Source organism: Dromaius novaehollandiae, chromosome 1 (assembly GCF_036370855.1).
Source record: "Dromaius novaehollandiae isolate bDroNov1 chromosome 1, bDroNov1.hap1, whole genome shotgun sequence".
Lineage (NCBI taxonomy): Eukaryota > Metazoa > Chordata > Aves > Casuariiformes > Dromaiidae > Dromaius > Dromaius novaehollandiae.
Window position 1 is genome coordinate 51,426,947 of NC_088098.1, and position 14,901 is coordinate 51,441,847.

Genomic DNA, 14,901 nt, shown 5'->3' on the forward strand with positions numbered 1-14,901 from the left:
CTAATGAGTGCAATGAAAGGGAAGGGTGTCATTTCCCGCAAAAAGGAGGTGCTTGTTGCTGCTCTTTCTAGCAGAAATGACTTTGTCCCTTGGTTTGTGAAAGCAAGAAAGTGCCTGACACTTGCAGGAGTTTCCGGTGCTTCTATGAGCCTGGGTCGTCTTCTCCCTTCCAGAGCCATATGGATAAACCTGAGCTTTCTTCCTACAGCAAAGCTGGGATGTATGAAGCATCATGTATGGGCCCTGGCCCTAGAGAGAGGACTTCGGAAGGAGATGGCAGGTATGTTGCATGCAGGGGCTCGTTTGGCTAACTGGAGCGAGTTTCACCTTAGAGCCAACCTTGTGGAGAAATCGTTCTGCAGATCTCTACAGCGTTCCTCGGGGGTCGCAACGAGGGCCCGAAACGTTTCCTGCCTGTGACATTTGTCAGCAAAAGCTGTGTTTCCTGCTTCCTACCCTGTGGAGCTCCGCGCTGGAGGCACAGGGCCGGTCAGTGCCCTGTGATCCATCCAGCGCCGCTCCAAAGGGTGAGGCAGCTCTTAAACAGCTGCGAGGGGAGGAGCGATTGGAAAGAAGAGCCTAAGCAGGGTAACAGATCCTAGACAGCAGGACTTTGGGGGCACGCTGTCTGAGCGCCTTCGCTTTGAGGGGAAAGGCTGACGTAATCCAGGTTTTATACTGAATTGTTGAGCTCAGCGGATAAACTGTGTCCTCAGAGAAAGCCTGGAGATGAACTGATGTGGCTGAAAACTAGTAAACTAGTTAAAACTGTTAAATCTGTGTAAACACCACCAACGCCCACGTCAGTGGGAGAGCAAGGGGGAAGTGCTGGGAGAGAGGGGCAGCACAGCCCCTTGCAGCAACCATGCAGACTTGGATCTGCATGAACTGGCCATGAAGACTCATGCCTAAGCATTCGCTGAAGAGATGAAAATTACCTTCCAAACACACAACTTTGTTCTCCTCTGTTCAAAGAGAACCTACCTTACGGTGGTGATTTTGGCAAAACAGCCCCCTGCACTGATCGCTTCCCGATCCCGTTTCACGCTCTACAGTTCTGGGCTGAGTTAATCTTTTGGGAGTTCTCCCTGTATGCCGCCCCCCTGCAGCCAGCCTGAACGACTGCTCAGATCTTCTGCCTGTTTCTGGGCAGCCCTGGCCTATGCTGTCCTCTGAGCTGTGCCAGGCATCACCTGGGAGAGTGCCAGCTCGCGTGTGCCGGGCTGTCGCGTGCCCTGCAGCCTCTGTTCTGGCTCTGCTTTATCCACGAGCATCGAGGCAGCTTCGGAGGCTCTGCTCAGGGAGCTGTCTTGTGGAAAGCAGCTCTTGGCAGTACAAGGGTTTCTTCCTTCGCTGTACAAATTCTCTTTTCTTTTTTTTTGGCAGAAGACCAGCTGGCAGCCAGTGCCAACAAGTGGTCTGTGGAGGCAAGAGCCAGCTTTCAGACCTGAATTCCCCGTACACTGACCAGGCAGAAAGGCCGAAGGAGGTGGAAAAAGAAGCGGGGTGAGTCTGCTTTGGTGACCAGAAATGACACTGCCTGGGGGTTTCTATAGCCTCAATCTCGTGGGCCAAAGTGTTTTCCATTTTTCAGAGTGTTTCAACAGATAATGTGATCCTTTGTAGGAAGAATGTATGCAAAAGAGGGAAAAACCATGAATGTTTCTGGGACTGACACTGAATCGTACTCAAACCATTGTGAGAACTGTCCTCTTATGAGCTAGGCAAGCCCCGAGGGAAGATATGATGGTGGCAGGGATTCTTGTGAGAAGGGGGCAAGGAGTTAATCGGGAGGAAGGGAAAAGACATGATAGCCTACCACCGGGATGTGGGTGCAGGGAGAGCAGCTGTTTGCTGGTGGAGCCTGGAGGGATCTGGTTCTGTCCCTTTCCCTCCTGCCATGACCTTCCTGCATGCTCTCTCCCCAGCCTTCTCCCAGCCCTTTTTGGTCTTCTCACTCTCTGCCTCTTCCAGCTCTGCAAACACTGCATCTTCCCGCCTTTCAGATGCCTTTTGTCAGGCCTTTTCCTTCCACCCCCAGTCTGGTGGGAGTGTGTCCAGGGAGAGTGCCAAGGACTAACATGGGGATCCCACAATGAGTAACGAGATGCCCTGCAGAAGAAACACCAGGGTCCTATCGGTGACCCTATCATACGGTCACTGCCTCGCCTCGGTTCTGGATGTGCTGTCTCCAGAACATTTTCCCAAACGTGGGAGCCTGAAAAGGGCAAGACTCAGAAGTGCTTCCCCCAGGCCTGGACTGGGCTCTCCAGGCTGCAAAGCCCTTGCTGAGTCCTGCCCGCAGAGGAGGTGGTGCCACAGCAGTCATTTTGCAGGTCCTTGACCTGCAGCTGGCTGGCACTGATCCATTATGGATGGCTACAGTCCCTTCTCTGCCCTGCTGGGAGAAGCAGGCAGACATGCAGTGAGGTGGACCCTGAGGGTCAACCGTACCTGGCATCTAGCAGGGCCGGTTAGACAGAAGAGGCTACAAACATGCCAGGCATGAGGAGGCTTCTGATTTAGCACCAGAATTTGGGTAGGTTTTATTGGGAATCCAGAGACAACTTACTGACGCTCTGTGATCTACATCACATAAGGTGCACACCTCACACTGAATTTCAGCATATTTCATTTGCGCTGTGGGCAGTGCCCTGTTGTGGAGAACAGACAAGGCACTGTTTACTCCAAAGGCCTGCTGAAGAGGGGAAGGTATCACTGTTCACAGATAGGGAGTGGGACCGGGCGTAGGCCGGGTAGTCTCTCCCTGCCTGTGGACACACACCCCAGCTTGTGCAGGATATGATAACAATGCCTTTGTCACCACCTCCGCTATTATCTGCTACCAACCACTTGCGGCCTAAACTAATGTCAAGAGCCTGACCCACACCAAAGCTGCCTCATGAATCAAGTGAAAAGGGGAATTAATATCTACAACTACATGCTGATCAGGCATGAGAACCCATGATGGGGGGCCTCCACTATTTAGTTCTCTAAATCTGAAGGGTGGAAACCTTTGTCACAAGTTTTCATTAATTTCTTTTCCCTTCCCTTTTGAAAACCCAGTCAGCGGGTTGAGCCCAGAGGAGTGTGTCAGAGTGACATAGGTTCTGGCTACTGATAAGGATGCCAAGAAACCTAATCACAATAGACATGCGCCTTAGAAACATATAAAATGTGACAATAACAACAGCTCTTTGGAGCTCCCTCTCAGCTGGTCTGGGACCCCCCCCTTATTGCGTCCTGCACACTTGAGACCCTCGCCCGACGTGGAACAGGTCGTATTACCCCTGCTTGCTCTGTATGTAGTGTAGTGTGTTATTTTTACCCTGTTAAAATACGGAACTTGCTATATTGTTTAAACTCTCTTGCTTAAGGATACTGGTATACTTAATAAGTATCTGAAACCCGACAACCGCCTGGCTGTTTGGTCAGTGAAGCGTTAAAAGAAAAATACAAGTCACCCTGCTGGCCACGAACTCGTGACACCTGTCCTCTGACTCACAAAACCACCCACCTGGCAAAGCACAGCCCTGAGAAGTTTAGGTCTTGAGACTTCTTTCCCTGTGGGCTGATGAGGAATTGGAGGGAGGTCGTTTGGCTTGTGCATTTTGTAGGACTTCAGTGGACACGTTCTCACTGGCCGCAACACATTTTTTTCATTTCTTCCGTTCCTGATGGACCGATGGATGGGAGGAGGAGATGTTGGTGTGACTCTGTTGAGACTTGACTACAGTTTCTGGAGAGTTGCAACAGATAATGTGATTCTTTACAATGAAGACTATATACAGACAAGGGAAAAATCATAAATGTTTCTGGGAATGACACTGAAACATACTCAAGCCTGGAGATCGGAGCTCTGCTCTGCAGGGCAGACCAAAGTTTAGTTCTCCTAGGTGGCTCTGTTGTCATGGCCAGGCACTGAGTTGCCTCTATCACAGGTTTGTCTTGGAGGGCAGATCAGGGTCCATTACCAGGGCATGGGAGTGACATCTGGGAACCCTGTCGTGTTGTGACCTGAACTTTCATTTGTATCCAGATCCTTCTGTGAATAGGTCGTGGCTCCGTTAACAAGAGCAGCCTTCAGGATAAAGCCATCCAGGCCAATAAGGGAAGGCTGGGTGGTAAAAGCAGATCTGAGAGCCCTTGGAGTCAGTGTGCAGAGGCACTCGAGGGTTTTGCATTGGGAAAAACTACCCTCTTAAGAGCAAGGCAAGCACAGAAGCTTGACATGGTGGCTGGGATACTCGCAAGAAAGAGGGAAGGAGTAAATAAGGAGGATTAACATCACCAGCCTTCCTGACCTCCTGCTTCTTGTTGCATAGGAGGCACATGGGCATCTGTAGTGTCTTGAGCCCGTGCTCTGCTCCCCAGAAGACCTGGCGGATTTGGCCTGCCCCTGAAGCAAGGGAAAAACAGTACCCACTGTAGGAGGTGCCAAAATCCATAGCTGGCCATGGCTGAGAGCAACCCAGAGGGGCACAGCCAGGGCCGTTGCAGAGGAGTTAGACCACAGACTGCACTCGGGTGAAAGTGAAACTGCTCTGGCTGATCTTGTGGGGCGAAGCCAACCCTCCGCACCTTATTGGCTGGGGGAGGCATGCTAATGAGTGCAATGAAAGGGAAGGGTGTCATTTCCCGCAAAAAGGAGGTGCTTGTTGCTGCTCTTTCTAGCAGAAATGACTTTGTCCCTTGGTTTGTGAAAGCAAGAAAGTGCCTGACACTTGCAGGAGTTTCCGGTGCTTCTATGAGCCTGGGTCGTCTTCTCCCTTCTGCTGCCACTCGTCTGGGCAAACATGTTCTGCTGGTGTGTACACAAGGGTAAACCTGAGCTTTCTTCCTACAGCAAAGCTGGGATGTATGAAGCATCATGTATGGGCCCTGGCCCTAGAGAGAGGACTTCGGAAGGAGATGGCAGGTACGTTGCATGCGGGGGCTCGTTTGGCTAACTGGAGCGAGTTTCACCTTAGAGCCAACCTTGTGGAGAAATCATTCTGCAGATCTCTACAGCGTTCCTCGGGGGTCGCAACGAGGGCCCGAAACGTTTCCTGCCTGTGACATTTGTCAGCAAAAGCTGTGTTTCCTGCTTCCTACCCTGTGGAGCTCCGCGCTGGAGGCACAGGGCCGGTCAGTGCCCTGTGATCCATCCAGCGCCGCTCCAAAGGGTGAGGCAGCTCTTAAACAGCTGCGAGGGGAGGAGCGATTGGAAAGAAGAGCCTAAGCAGGGTAACAGATCCTAGACAGCAGGACTTTGGGGGCACGCTGTCTGAGCGCCTTCGCTTTGAGGGGAAAGGCTGACGTAATCCAGGTTTTATACTGAATTGTTGAGCTCAGCGGATAAACTGTGTCCTCAGAGAAAGCCTGGAGATGAACTGATGTGGCTGAAAACTAGTAAACTAGTTAAAACTGTTAAATCTGTGTAAACACCACCAACGCCCACGTCAGTGGGAGAGCAAGGGGGAAGTGCTGGGAGAGAGGGGCAGCACAGCCCCTTGCAGCAACCATGCAGACTTGGATCTGCATGAACTGGCCATGAAGACTCATGCCTAAGCATTCGCTGAAGAGATGAAAATTACCTTCCAAACACACAACTTTGTTCTCCTCTGTTCAAAGAGAACCTACCTTACGGTGGTGATTTTGGCAAAACAGCCCCCTGCACTGATCGCTTCCCGATCCCGTTTCACGCTCTACAGTTCTGGGCTGAGTTAATCTTTTGGGAGTTCTCCCTGTATGCCGCCCCCCCTGCAGCCAGCCTGAACGACTGCTCAGATCTTCTGCCTGTTTCTGGGCAGCCCTGGCCTATGCTGTCCTCTGAGCTGTGCCAGGCATCACCTGGGAGAGTGCCAGCTCGCGTGTGCCGGGCTGTCGCGTGCCCTGCAGCCTCTGTTCTGGCTCTGCTTTATCCACGAGCATCGAGGCAGCTTCGGAGGCTCTGCTCAGGGAGCTGTCTTGTGGAAAGCAGCTCTTGGCAGTACAAGGGTTTCTTCCTTCGCTGTACAAATTCTCTTTTCTTTTTTTTTGGCAGAAGACCAGCTGGCAGCCAGTGCCAACAAGTGGTCTGTGGAGGCAAGAGCCAGCTTTCAGACCTGAATTCCCCGTACACTGACCAGGCAGAAAGGCCGAAGGAGGTGGAAAAAGAAGCGGGGTGAGTCTGCTTTGGTGACCAGAAATGACACTGCCTGGGGGTTTCTATAGCCTCAATCTCGTGGGCCAAAGTGTTTTCCATTTTTCAGAGTGTTTCAACAGATAATGTGATCCTTTGTAGGAAGAATGTATGCAAAAGAGGGAAAAACCATGAATGTTTCTGGGACTGACACTGAATCGTACTCAAACCATTGTGAGAACTGTCCTCTTATGAGCTAGGCAAGCCCCGAGGGAAGATATGATGGTGGCAGGGATTCTTGTGAGAAGGGGGCAAGGAGTTAATCAGGAGGAAGGGAAAAGAAATCGGCCTAAGGGACGGCATCTAGGGGATAAAATGGAAAATTAAGTCATCCTCAGTGACTAAATACAGGAGGAATAGACTTCTAATGTTACAGTTGGATTTCCATGCCTTACCTGAACTCTACAGTGCTGTATGGAGAAGAGGCATTCCTGTGAGATTTCAATGAAGAGAGGCTGTTTCTGTGGTACTGTAAGGTTTCTGGTCATCCCTGGCATGTGTGAGTGGTCCTGAAGGGTGCGTGCATTTTCTTGTGCTCACCGATGGCCTTTTTCAAACCTTGGAGCTTTATTCGGGAGCAGTGCTACTTTGAGAGTTAGGCTGATATAAGGCAAAGGTTCCCCAACATTGGACCTTGACTCAGATAATAAGCAAGTTACTCACCTTTGTCCCTGAGTTTCCTTGCCTTCTTATAGAAGGCTGGCATAAAGCCAATCTAGATCCAGATTACACCTCCCAAATTTAGGTCCTGGTTCTCGCTCTGTTCCCAGGTCTGCCTGCTTGACATAGATCGTTTTCTCCCATCTCTAGGCAGAGTACAGCACCTGATCGTTGCAAGTGGCAGGAGACCAGTAACCCTGAGGCTCTACACTGCCATAGACAGTGGAGCCACAGGGAGCGAGTGTTGTGTTTTTTCTGAATTAGCTCTTCTCAGAAGGGTCCTTTCACCCAGTCAGTCATCTTCCTCCAATATGCATAATACATCGACTACCTCCATGTTTAGACAGACTCTGAACACAGTATTTCCATGTACAGGAATGAAGGTAATTTAACTGACAAAGCAGAGACTTAAGGGGATAATTCACAAGATCAGAACGTGTATATGAGATGATATAGCTTGCTCTGAAAGGAGGGGAAAGAAACATGGGAGAAGAGGTCTCCTTTATATTAGAACTGCATGTACTTGCTCTGAGATCTGTAATACCGAAGAAAACGCAACCTCTAAAAAATCCTGGTGAAGAGTAAAAAGGAAGAAATCCCAGTGCTCACATGGCGTGAATATGCCCCAGACTGACCACTGAGGTCATCATGTAGAAAGGGCTTTTTTTAAGCTCAACAGTGTCACCTGAAGAGCAGGCATTGGAGATGGGAGAATTTCAGCCACTGGGAGAACAGGAGCCCAAAATTACCCACACATCTGTGGAGAAAGGAATCCAAGAGGACAGAAACTTTCTGGAGGGTTTTGGGTTGTTTGGTGGTAATGTTTTGATGTTAAAGGTGGAAAGAACAGCTAGAGAAAAGACCAGATCAGATTCTAACCAATGGAGAATCACTAGCAAGGAAGATGCAGGTAGAAAGCAAGCTGTGTGAGAGTGACCATGAAATGAGAGGAGTGGGAAGGAGAAAGGCCACTGCTGACACCCTTGTGTTTTCTTCAAACCCACTGTCTTTCTCTTGTCTTGCCTCCAATCCTCACAACCCCACCTCTCTTTCTTCTGCCATACATAGCTTTCACCAGAGCTCTTGCCTTGCTTTGAATGCACATGCCAGGTGGGGGCTTGCAGGGAGGTTGCTGAGCTGGTTCTGTGGAGTCTTTCCTGGGTGCTGTACACTTTCCCCCCTCGCCGCTTTTTTGCGGGCATTCAGAGGATTTCAGAATCAGCTCTTCCATACAGGTAATTCCACTGTTGTCCCAGTGTCCAAGCACAAGTGAAGAGACCTCACAAAACAAATCTCTTTCAGAGAATTTGCTGGAGTGGTCACCCAAAAAGTGTTTCAGCAGAAAGGTGAAGACTGTGAAGAGTGCAAGAAGATGAAGGAGAAGATCAGAGGCCTAGAGGCAAGGTAGGCTGTTTATTCATTTTTCCAATGCAGCATGTGTTTCTACACTGAGGAGACACATTTTTCTCGCTTTGCCCTTATAAACCCTTTGTTTCTGAGCAAACAGCATAGAGACCTTCTTCCCAGACTTCCTGCCTGCCAGCATCTCTTTGTAACTGTGCTCTGGCAGATGACTGGGCTTGTTCTGGAAAGAGAAGGAGATGTTCCCAGTGTCAGCATATTAATAAAAGGAATTAGCCTACAAAGACACAGTCTAAATGCCACTATCTATCTGATCATATTCCACTGTGACCCTTCAAAGTAGACCTGGGAAAACACTATTTCCCGCATGAAAGCTGCTTGCCAGCTGGTATGGTATAGTCAGGAAATGGGTGTAGAAAACATGGCACTCATGAAACAGAGGTCAATTCGTACCATGCTCTGAAATAGCTATACTTATTCATTGTTTCATCTTGTCTTAGCTAAGCTTTTGAATCTTATTCTTGCCCTAGAATCCATGCACTCTTGTCTAAAGCCATGAGCATGCACAAGCACTCTGAGAACATGAACGACTGTTGGCGTTTGTCTGCAGTGCTGCAGAGGTATGACATGCTCAGGCTTCATGAATGGGAAAAATTCAGGAGCTCTGAAGTCCCCATTTTGACATATAGCAATGGAAGGAAGATAATTCAGGTTTGTTCATGTTTATTTTCTAGAGCCGAGTTTTATCAAATCAATGTACCATAGCCAGCAGAGCAGGCTTTGGGTGTTCAGTACTTCTCTATCAGACAGGTCTGGGTACTAAATTGTGATCTCTTATTTCTCAGTCTGGCAGGGCCTATGTAATGCTGTAAAGACCAAACTGACAGTGACCTGCTTCCTTCTGCCATTCAGAAGGGCACATTCAAATCCCAGACCCATATCTTACCCATACTAGGCACCAGGTGGTAGAGTGGGAAACAGTCCAGTTTCGTTATGATTAATGCTTTAAGTACTAAGTGGGAGATCCTCTTCCAATGTTTGACTCGCTGTTCTGGTGTTGGGGGGGGGGGGAAATCTAAAGGAAAATATCAAAATGGTACACTTTAAATCAAAATTTTAAGGACAGGATTGTGGAAGAGGCTGTCATTAGCATTTATTACAATGACAAGGCCCCACAGATGCTGAAGAGTGTTTGAGGTTCATCATGCAGACAGCTCATTGAAACACTTTCTTTTCTAGGCATTCAAGATTTCAGTCAATTATGGAACCTACAAAGTACTCTAATGCAGATGTGGTTTGAGTGTGTGCTTTCCACACCATGTTTCTAGTATCACTGTGATTGCTGCTCTGATCAGCTGTTGTCTTTGCATTGCAGGAGCTGTTTGATGCCTGTGAGATGGATTTACAGTGCAGAATGAATAACATATTTGGAGTCCTTGAGATTCCAGCTTCGAATGACACTACGATCGACAGCAAACACGTACTTAATGTCTTGTTGCAGTTGGGGTCAGGCACTGGGATAACTGGGCCATCTGTGTCTGTCATCCATTTAGACCTTTGCTTCTGCTAGGGACACTGCCCAAAGTATACTGGCAAATACAGGGAGTTAACTTATGAACTGAGAGAAGAGGCAGAGTGGAAAGGTGAGGTTCAGCATATTTTTCTGTGAGGTTGGGAGAGAGCTGGTGCAGTCGAGGACACAGCTAGGGTCTAGGGATCAGTATTAGTTTAATCTAGGCAGCAGGCAACCTTTTCCATCCCGTGATGCACAGAAATATTGCTGCATGCCTGAGTCATCTGGCTGGGGTGCACATACAAACGCAGAAAGCATTTCCCAGGCCTGTGTTCCTATTATGGGACCTTCCTCCAAAACTTGAAACTAGAAGCTTCTCCATCACTGATTGATGCATTCAGGGAAACAAAAATTCCCAGTGCTCAGGGACGGTACTGCTGGCCATGCCACACACTGACAGTCTGTTTTGTGCTGTGCTTGGTTTGTAGGGGATGACACAACAGATGAGGGACATCTTAAAATATGCCTATTCCCAAAACCACCTGAAGTTTTACAGCAGCGTGGTAAGTAAAGATACAGCCCAGGAGAAGGGGAAGGGGTCAATTTTCTGACATGTCTGTGCAGCTTGGTATAAAACAGGAGAGGCCTCCCTTCTGCTTGGGGTTGTTTTCCACTCGTAGAGAGGGTTTTCCAGCCCATATACTCTCACAAGCACACACAGAGGTACACGTACCTTAGTATCTCCCCAAAGCTGCACCTAGGGAGATACTCCTCTGGCTGAGGAGCTTCTCCAGCTCTTCCCATGGCTCTATGTCGCAGCATTCCCCTCATCCGCTGGAGGACGGTGTGTGACCAGGAGAGCTGGCTTGGAGTTGAGCTGCCTGGGGAGGCACCAGAGCAGCTGTCTAATTTAGACAGAGCCCTAACAAGCACCTGGCAGCTTGCCATTCGGGAGCAGTGAGCATGAGGCTGCTCCTCAATGGCAGGGGAGCTGGGAGCCACAGGGGACAGCAGGACAAGCCGGGCAGTGCTCTCACCAACAAGAGCACAGCCCCACAGCACCCAAGCAAGGTGAGCAGAGCAGGTCAGATGATGATCATCAGGGTCAGCCACAGACTGATGATCACCAGGCAAGCCCACAGTGATGAGGCAGGTCGAGGTCGAGCCTGGAAGTCAATCCATTGGTCGAGGTCAGCAAGGTACAGGGCTGGGCACAGGCATCCCAACAGTGTAGCTCAGGCAACCACCCAGGCAATCCTGAGCTTAAGCCAGCTCCTGAGTCGAGGGGCAGAGGGTGTGTGGATGGAGTCCCCAGACAGGGCTTCTAGCACCTCCTTCTCACACCACTCTTTCTGCCAGCTTAGCTGTTTTTGCAGCAATCTGATCCATGCTTATGTGGCCATGCCATATCAGAGCTAAGTTTGATCACAGGTAGCCAAATGTCTGCAGAGGGTGGGAAAAGGTTGCAGAGACTGTTGGTGCATTCAGGACCCTGACACTTGCTGTCCAAGTGGGCTATAATCTAGTTTTTTTCCAGGAAATTATATATAAAGCTTCCAAAGAGCAAATTCATCCACTTGCAGCTTCCTGGGCCCTTCCAAAAGCTCAGGCTTGTCAAGCTCTTTACAGGCCTCTGCTGGCTATGAGGGTATATAGACAGCTGCTGGCCACTGGAATGGTCCAGAAGGCAAGACTCCATAAATAAAAGAGCCTTTAAAGTGACTCTGGGACCCCTGTCTGTCCCACTCAAACAGCATCAGCAGCTTTGACAGATGAAGTTTAATGCTTAGTTCATGGGGAGAAGCTGCACAGAATCAGAGTAGGTCATCAAAGCAACATTGCAAAGCTTGTAAAACTGATTTTACTTGATTTTCAGCTCACTGGCGGTGATCAGAGAAATCACACTCAAAGACGCTTTATAATGGAGTGCTGCCAAGTTTATTGTTTGCTGCGTCTTCAGGACTCACCCATTAAAGTTGAGTGGTGCCTAGAGGAACGTTCAGAAAAATATTTAGAACACGTGGACAAGAAAAGCTTGGAGCACTGGAGAAAAAGAGTAGGACTTCTGTGGCCCATTCTGAAAAGTGGGGAACAAGTCATTAGGAAAGGTGTAATCTATGATAAAAAGTAACATGACTTTGGAGTCATGTTGACCACTGGGAGAAGAATCGGCTGCTGTGTGCAATATGCTGCTTTCCTTTCTCCCATGAACTGCCTGCTTTCCAGACCGAGTAAGTTAGACACCCCTGGCTTGGGAGACCTTGGACACATTGTTATTTACAAACAAGGTATTAAAAATTGAAGATGTTTGCCTTGGCAGAATGCACACATATAATGTAACTTTTGTTCCTTGCTGTCTCTAAGTAGCATTTGTATGGAGAGAGAGTTTGTGCTTCTAGCCTACATTATGTGTTCTTCACAGATGCTTATGACATTGTGGACTAATTTTAGACAGACAACATTGGAGATCTCACCCATCCTGTGAAGCACCTGCCTCCTCACCAACACCATGTGGGCGCCTACTCTGAGGAGCTCTGAATTGCACCTTACCCTAACGGCAGTGGCATCACTAATCTCCACTGTGTCTACAGCAGGGGCACAAAGCAGTGAGCACAAAGATGACCTGTTCACAGAAGTCCTGCTCACTTCTGTTAAGAAGCAAGAATCCTGCTTGGATAAAAATGCTGTTGAGAAAGAGGACAAGGAACTAAAAGACAAGGAAACCTGTGCTCGCAAAGGCTACAGGCTCTCATAAGATTTTGTGTATGCAGACACTGAGGCCCACTCTTACATGTCCAAAGGCCACTCACTGGTGCCCACACGAATACGACCTGCCTGCTAGTACTCCCATGTCTGTACAATTTACTGCGCCATAGTCCTACAGACTGAGAAATTTGAGATTCACCAAATAAAAACAGCTGGAAAACCTGCTGCTTGCCCATTGAGTCCTTTACTCCAGTTCTGCTTTCTAGGCCAGCCAGTTGCAGTGGCTTCATAGGTTGCACAAACTCTCTGTCATTTTCTCTAGGGTTCCAGAAAGAAAACTTTCTTCCTGTGCAGCTCTCTGTAGCAGGCAAATTCCTTTGTATCTCTCAGAGATCCTCCATTTTGTGAGCAGGTTGCTGACCTCTGCAACATGAGCTGGGAACCAGCTGTGTTCAAGAAACCTGGCTTTCAGAAAACCAGAGTACTCTGAAGAACTGATTGTGAAAGATCTTTACTGGAAATATTTACTACGGACTAGAGCAGATGAATGAAAATTACATATGCATTATATTTCCTATAAACTTAGCAAGAGGAAAGAACCACAACAATAAGGTTTTCATACTTCTAAAGGTGTTGCAGACTAAGGTGGGCAGACCATAAACGCTTCATCTTCTCCAAGCTTTAGAAAGTAAATCACAGGAAGTCGTCCTATACCAGCAAGTAGGACCTTCAGCGCGACCCTGGGCCTAATACCACGTAATTATAAAGGTGTAGTAGTACAAATATGGCAAGCTGCTATGCTCCATTTGTTACCTGCTTAGCAGTTTAATTAGCCTGCTTTATAAGACCCTGTGTCTCCCTGGGTCAGTCTGGTCCTGTTCTGCAGATTAATGTTACCTTTGAAGTTCATTGCTTCTTCAGCTTCTCACCTCTGGTCCTTTCCTTTGCTTATTCTTTTCTTGACTTTTTTTTTCTTTTTTTTTTTTGTGGGAGGGGGGCTTTAGGCTAAAACATTCAAGTTACAAAGCTTTGTATTTCAAAGGCTGATTCAAGGGGGCTACTAGCACTGCTGCACTCCTTCCAGCATGCTTTGCACACACTTCCTAGTCTCTCTTAACAGCAGGAGCAGTCTTTACGCTCTGTTTGTACAGCACCTAGCAGAACCTAGCAGACTTGGGCTCTGAGGCACTGCTGAAGTATCTTCTTCCCATTGCACATGCACAGCTGGTCTTGAAGGCGCAGAAATTTCCCCCTCCTGGCAAAATGTTTCATTTGGCCCCGAGTGCAGCAGGCAGGACACAGTAAAGGAGCTGCTTCCTTCCTGCCTAGCTACGGGACTTTTAGCCACTCAAAACACCAGGTATTTCATCAGCTAGGAACAAAGGTCTACTGATTGCCACAACATGTCTCTGTGCATGAAATTTCCCTATTCCCGTATCTCCTCGTGCAAAGGACAACATCTAGCCTGTGATTCAAAATGAGCTCTTTTCCTGATTATTGACATCTGAGAGTGAAATTTCAACTGGGCTGAACATCCAGTGTACAAGTGTGGTGAGTCAGGCTACACATTTGGTGTGGCTTGCATTCCTTTAATTAGTCCTACCAGCAAAGCAAGGTGCTGAATTTGGGTTTCCAATACATTCCGCCTAAGTCTAAGCACTTTGGAACAATCAACAATACTCTGTTGTCCTAGAAAGGTCACTGGAGTAAAGGAAATATGAGTTGTTGCTGTTGCTGCTCTGTCCTGACTTAGTGTTCAGCCTCTGAACAAGAATGTCAGCATATTCCCTAAAGAGGAACAAGGTGAACCACACAAATATCCGCCCCTTCTCCCATTTCACAGTGAGATGCAGTTATGAAATATCCCACTGTTGTCTTCCCTTCCTTCTCTGGCTCTATGCCATTGTTAAGAGGCTTGGAGAAAATGCCACTGCAGTCTGAAGGGAAACCCAGCCCCCCCCCATAGCTTCTTCCACCTCTTGGGGACAAGCATATTTTTTGATGGCCTGATTGAGAAGTCTATTCTCTTCCCCAGCATCTCCTCTCCTCCCTTTTGCCTTTTGTATGTCAACACAAACATGTAAGAGCCTCTCCCTCACTTGGTCTCATTTGCCAGCTAGACCAAGCTAAGACAGTTCTGATCTAGACTTTGTCCAAATTTCAGTGGAGGTCCTGGGACCCTTTCCCTGCTCATAAGCTCTGCATCTAGGCTGGTGGGAAGCCAGTTAATGCATATCTGTACACCTTACCTCTCACAGATGGATGGCAAAGGGTGGGAGTTTCAGTTTGCTCATGTCCTGCCAGAGACATCGTCTTCTGCAGGACAAGAGCTCTGGATAGATAAATTCACATAGCCAAGCGGGTTAGATCCTCAGCCTGGCATGAGGAAAGATTTCCCCTGTGCTGTGCTATGCTATCATCCTACCAGCAATGCAGTATTATCAACTGGGGCTGAGGCACAATGGCATGTTCTTCAGCACCATAGGATGCAGCTGAT

At 48.4% G+C, this 14,901-nt stretch overlaps 1 protein-coding gene across 1 annotated transcript; it reads left to right on the plus strand.

The window, feature by feature from the left end:
* The first annotated feature begins 21 nt into the window (after positions 1 to 21).
* LOC112983489 (uncharacterized) lies at positions 22 to 12,628 on the plus strand. The gene is made up of 9 exons (XM_064511534.1): positions 22 to 280; positions 1,387 to 1,506; positions 4,847 to 4,918; positions 6,026 to 6,145; positions 8,126 to 8,227; positions 8,716 to 8,896; positions 9,561 to 9,665; positions 10,187 to 10,261; positions 11,575 to 12,628. Exons 1-9 carry the CDS (start codon positions 180 to 182, stop codon positions 11,827 to 11,829), a joined length of 1,131 nt encoding a protein of 376 aa, XP_064367604.1. The 5' UTR covers positions 22 to 179; the 3' UTR covers positions 11,830 to 12,628.
* The last annotated feature ends 2,273 nt before the right edge of the window (positions 12,629 to 14,901 follow it).

What these genes read in the sequence shown, in the direction of transcription:
- LOC112983489 (XM_064511534.1), top strand. Translation starts at nt 180, where the DNA reads ATGGATAAACCTGAGCTTTCTTCCTACAGCAAAGCTGGGATGTATGAA. An exon ending in GAGGTGGAAAAAGAAGCGGG is followed by an intron (nt 1,507 to 4,846) that starts GTGAGTCTGCTT and finishes TTCTTCCTACAG; the next exon opens with CAAAGCTGGGATGTATGAAG. An exon ending in CTACGATCGACAGCAAACAC is followed by an intron (nt 9,666 to 10,186) that starts GTACTTAATGTC and finishes CTTGGTTTGTAG; the next exon opens with GGGATGACACAACAGATGAG.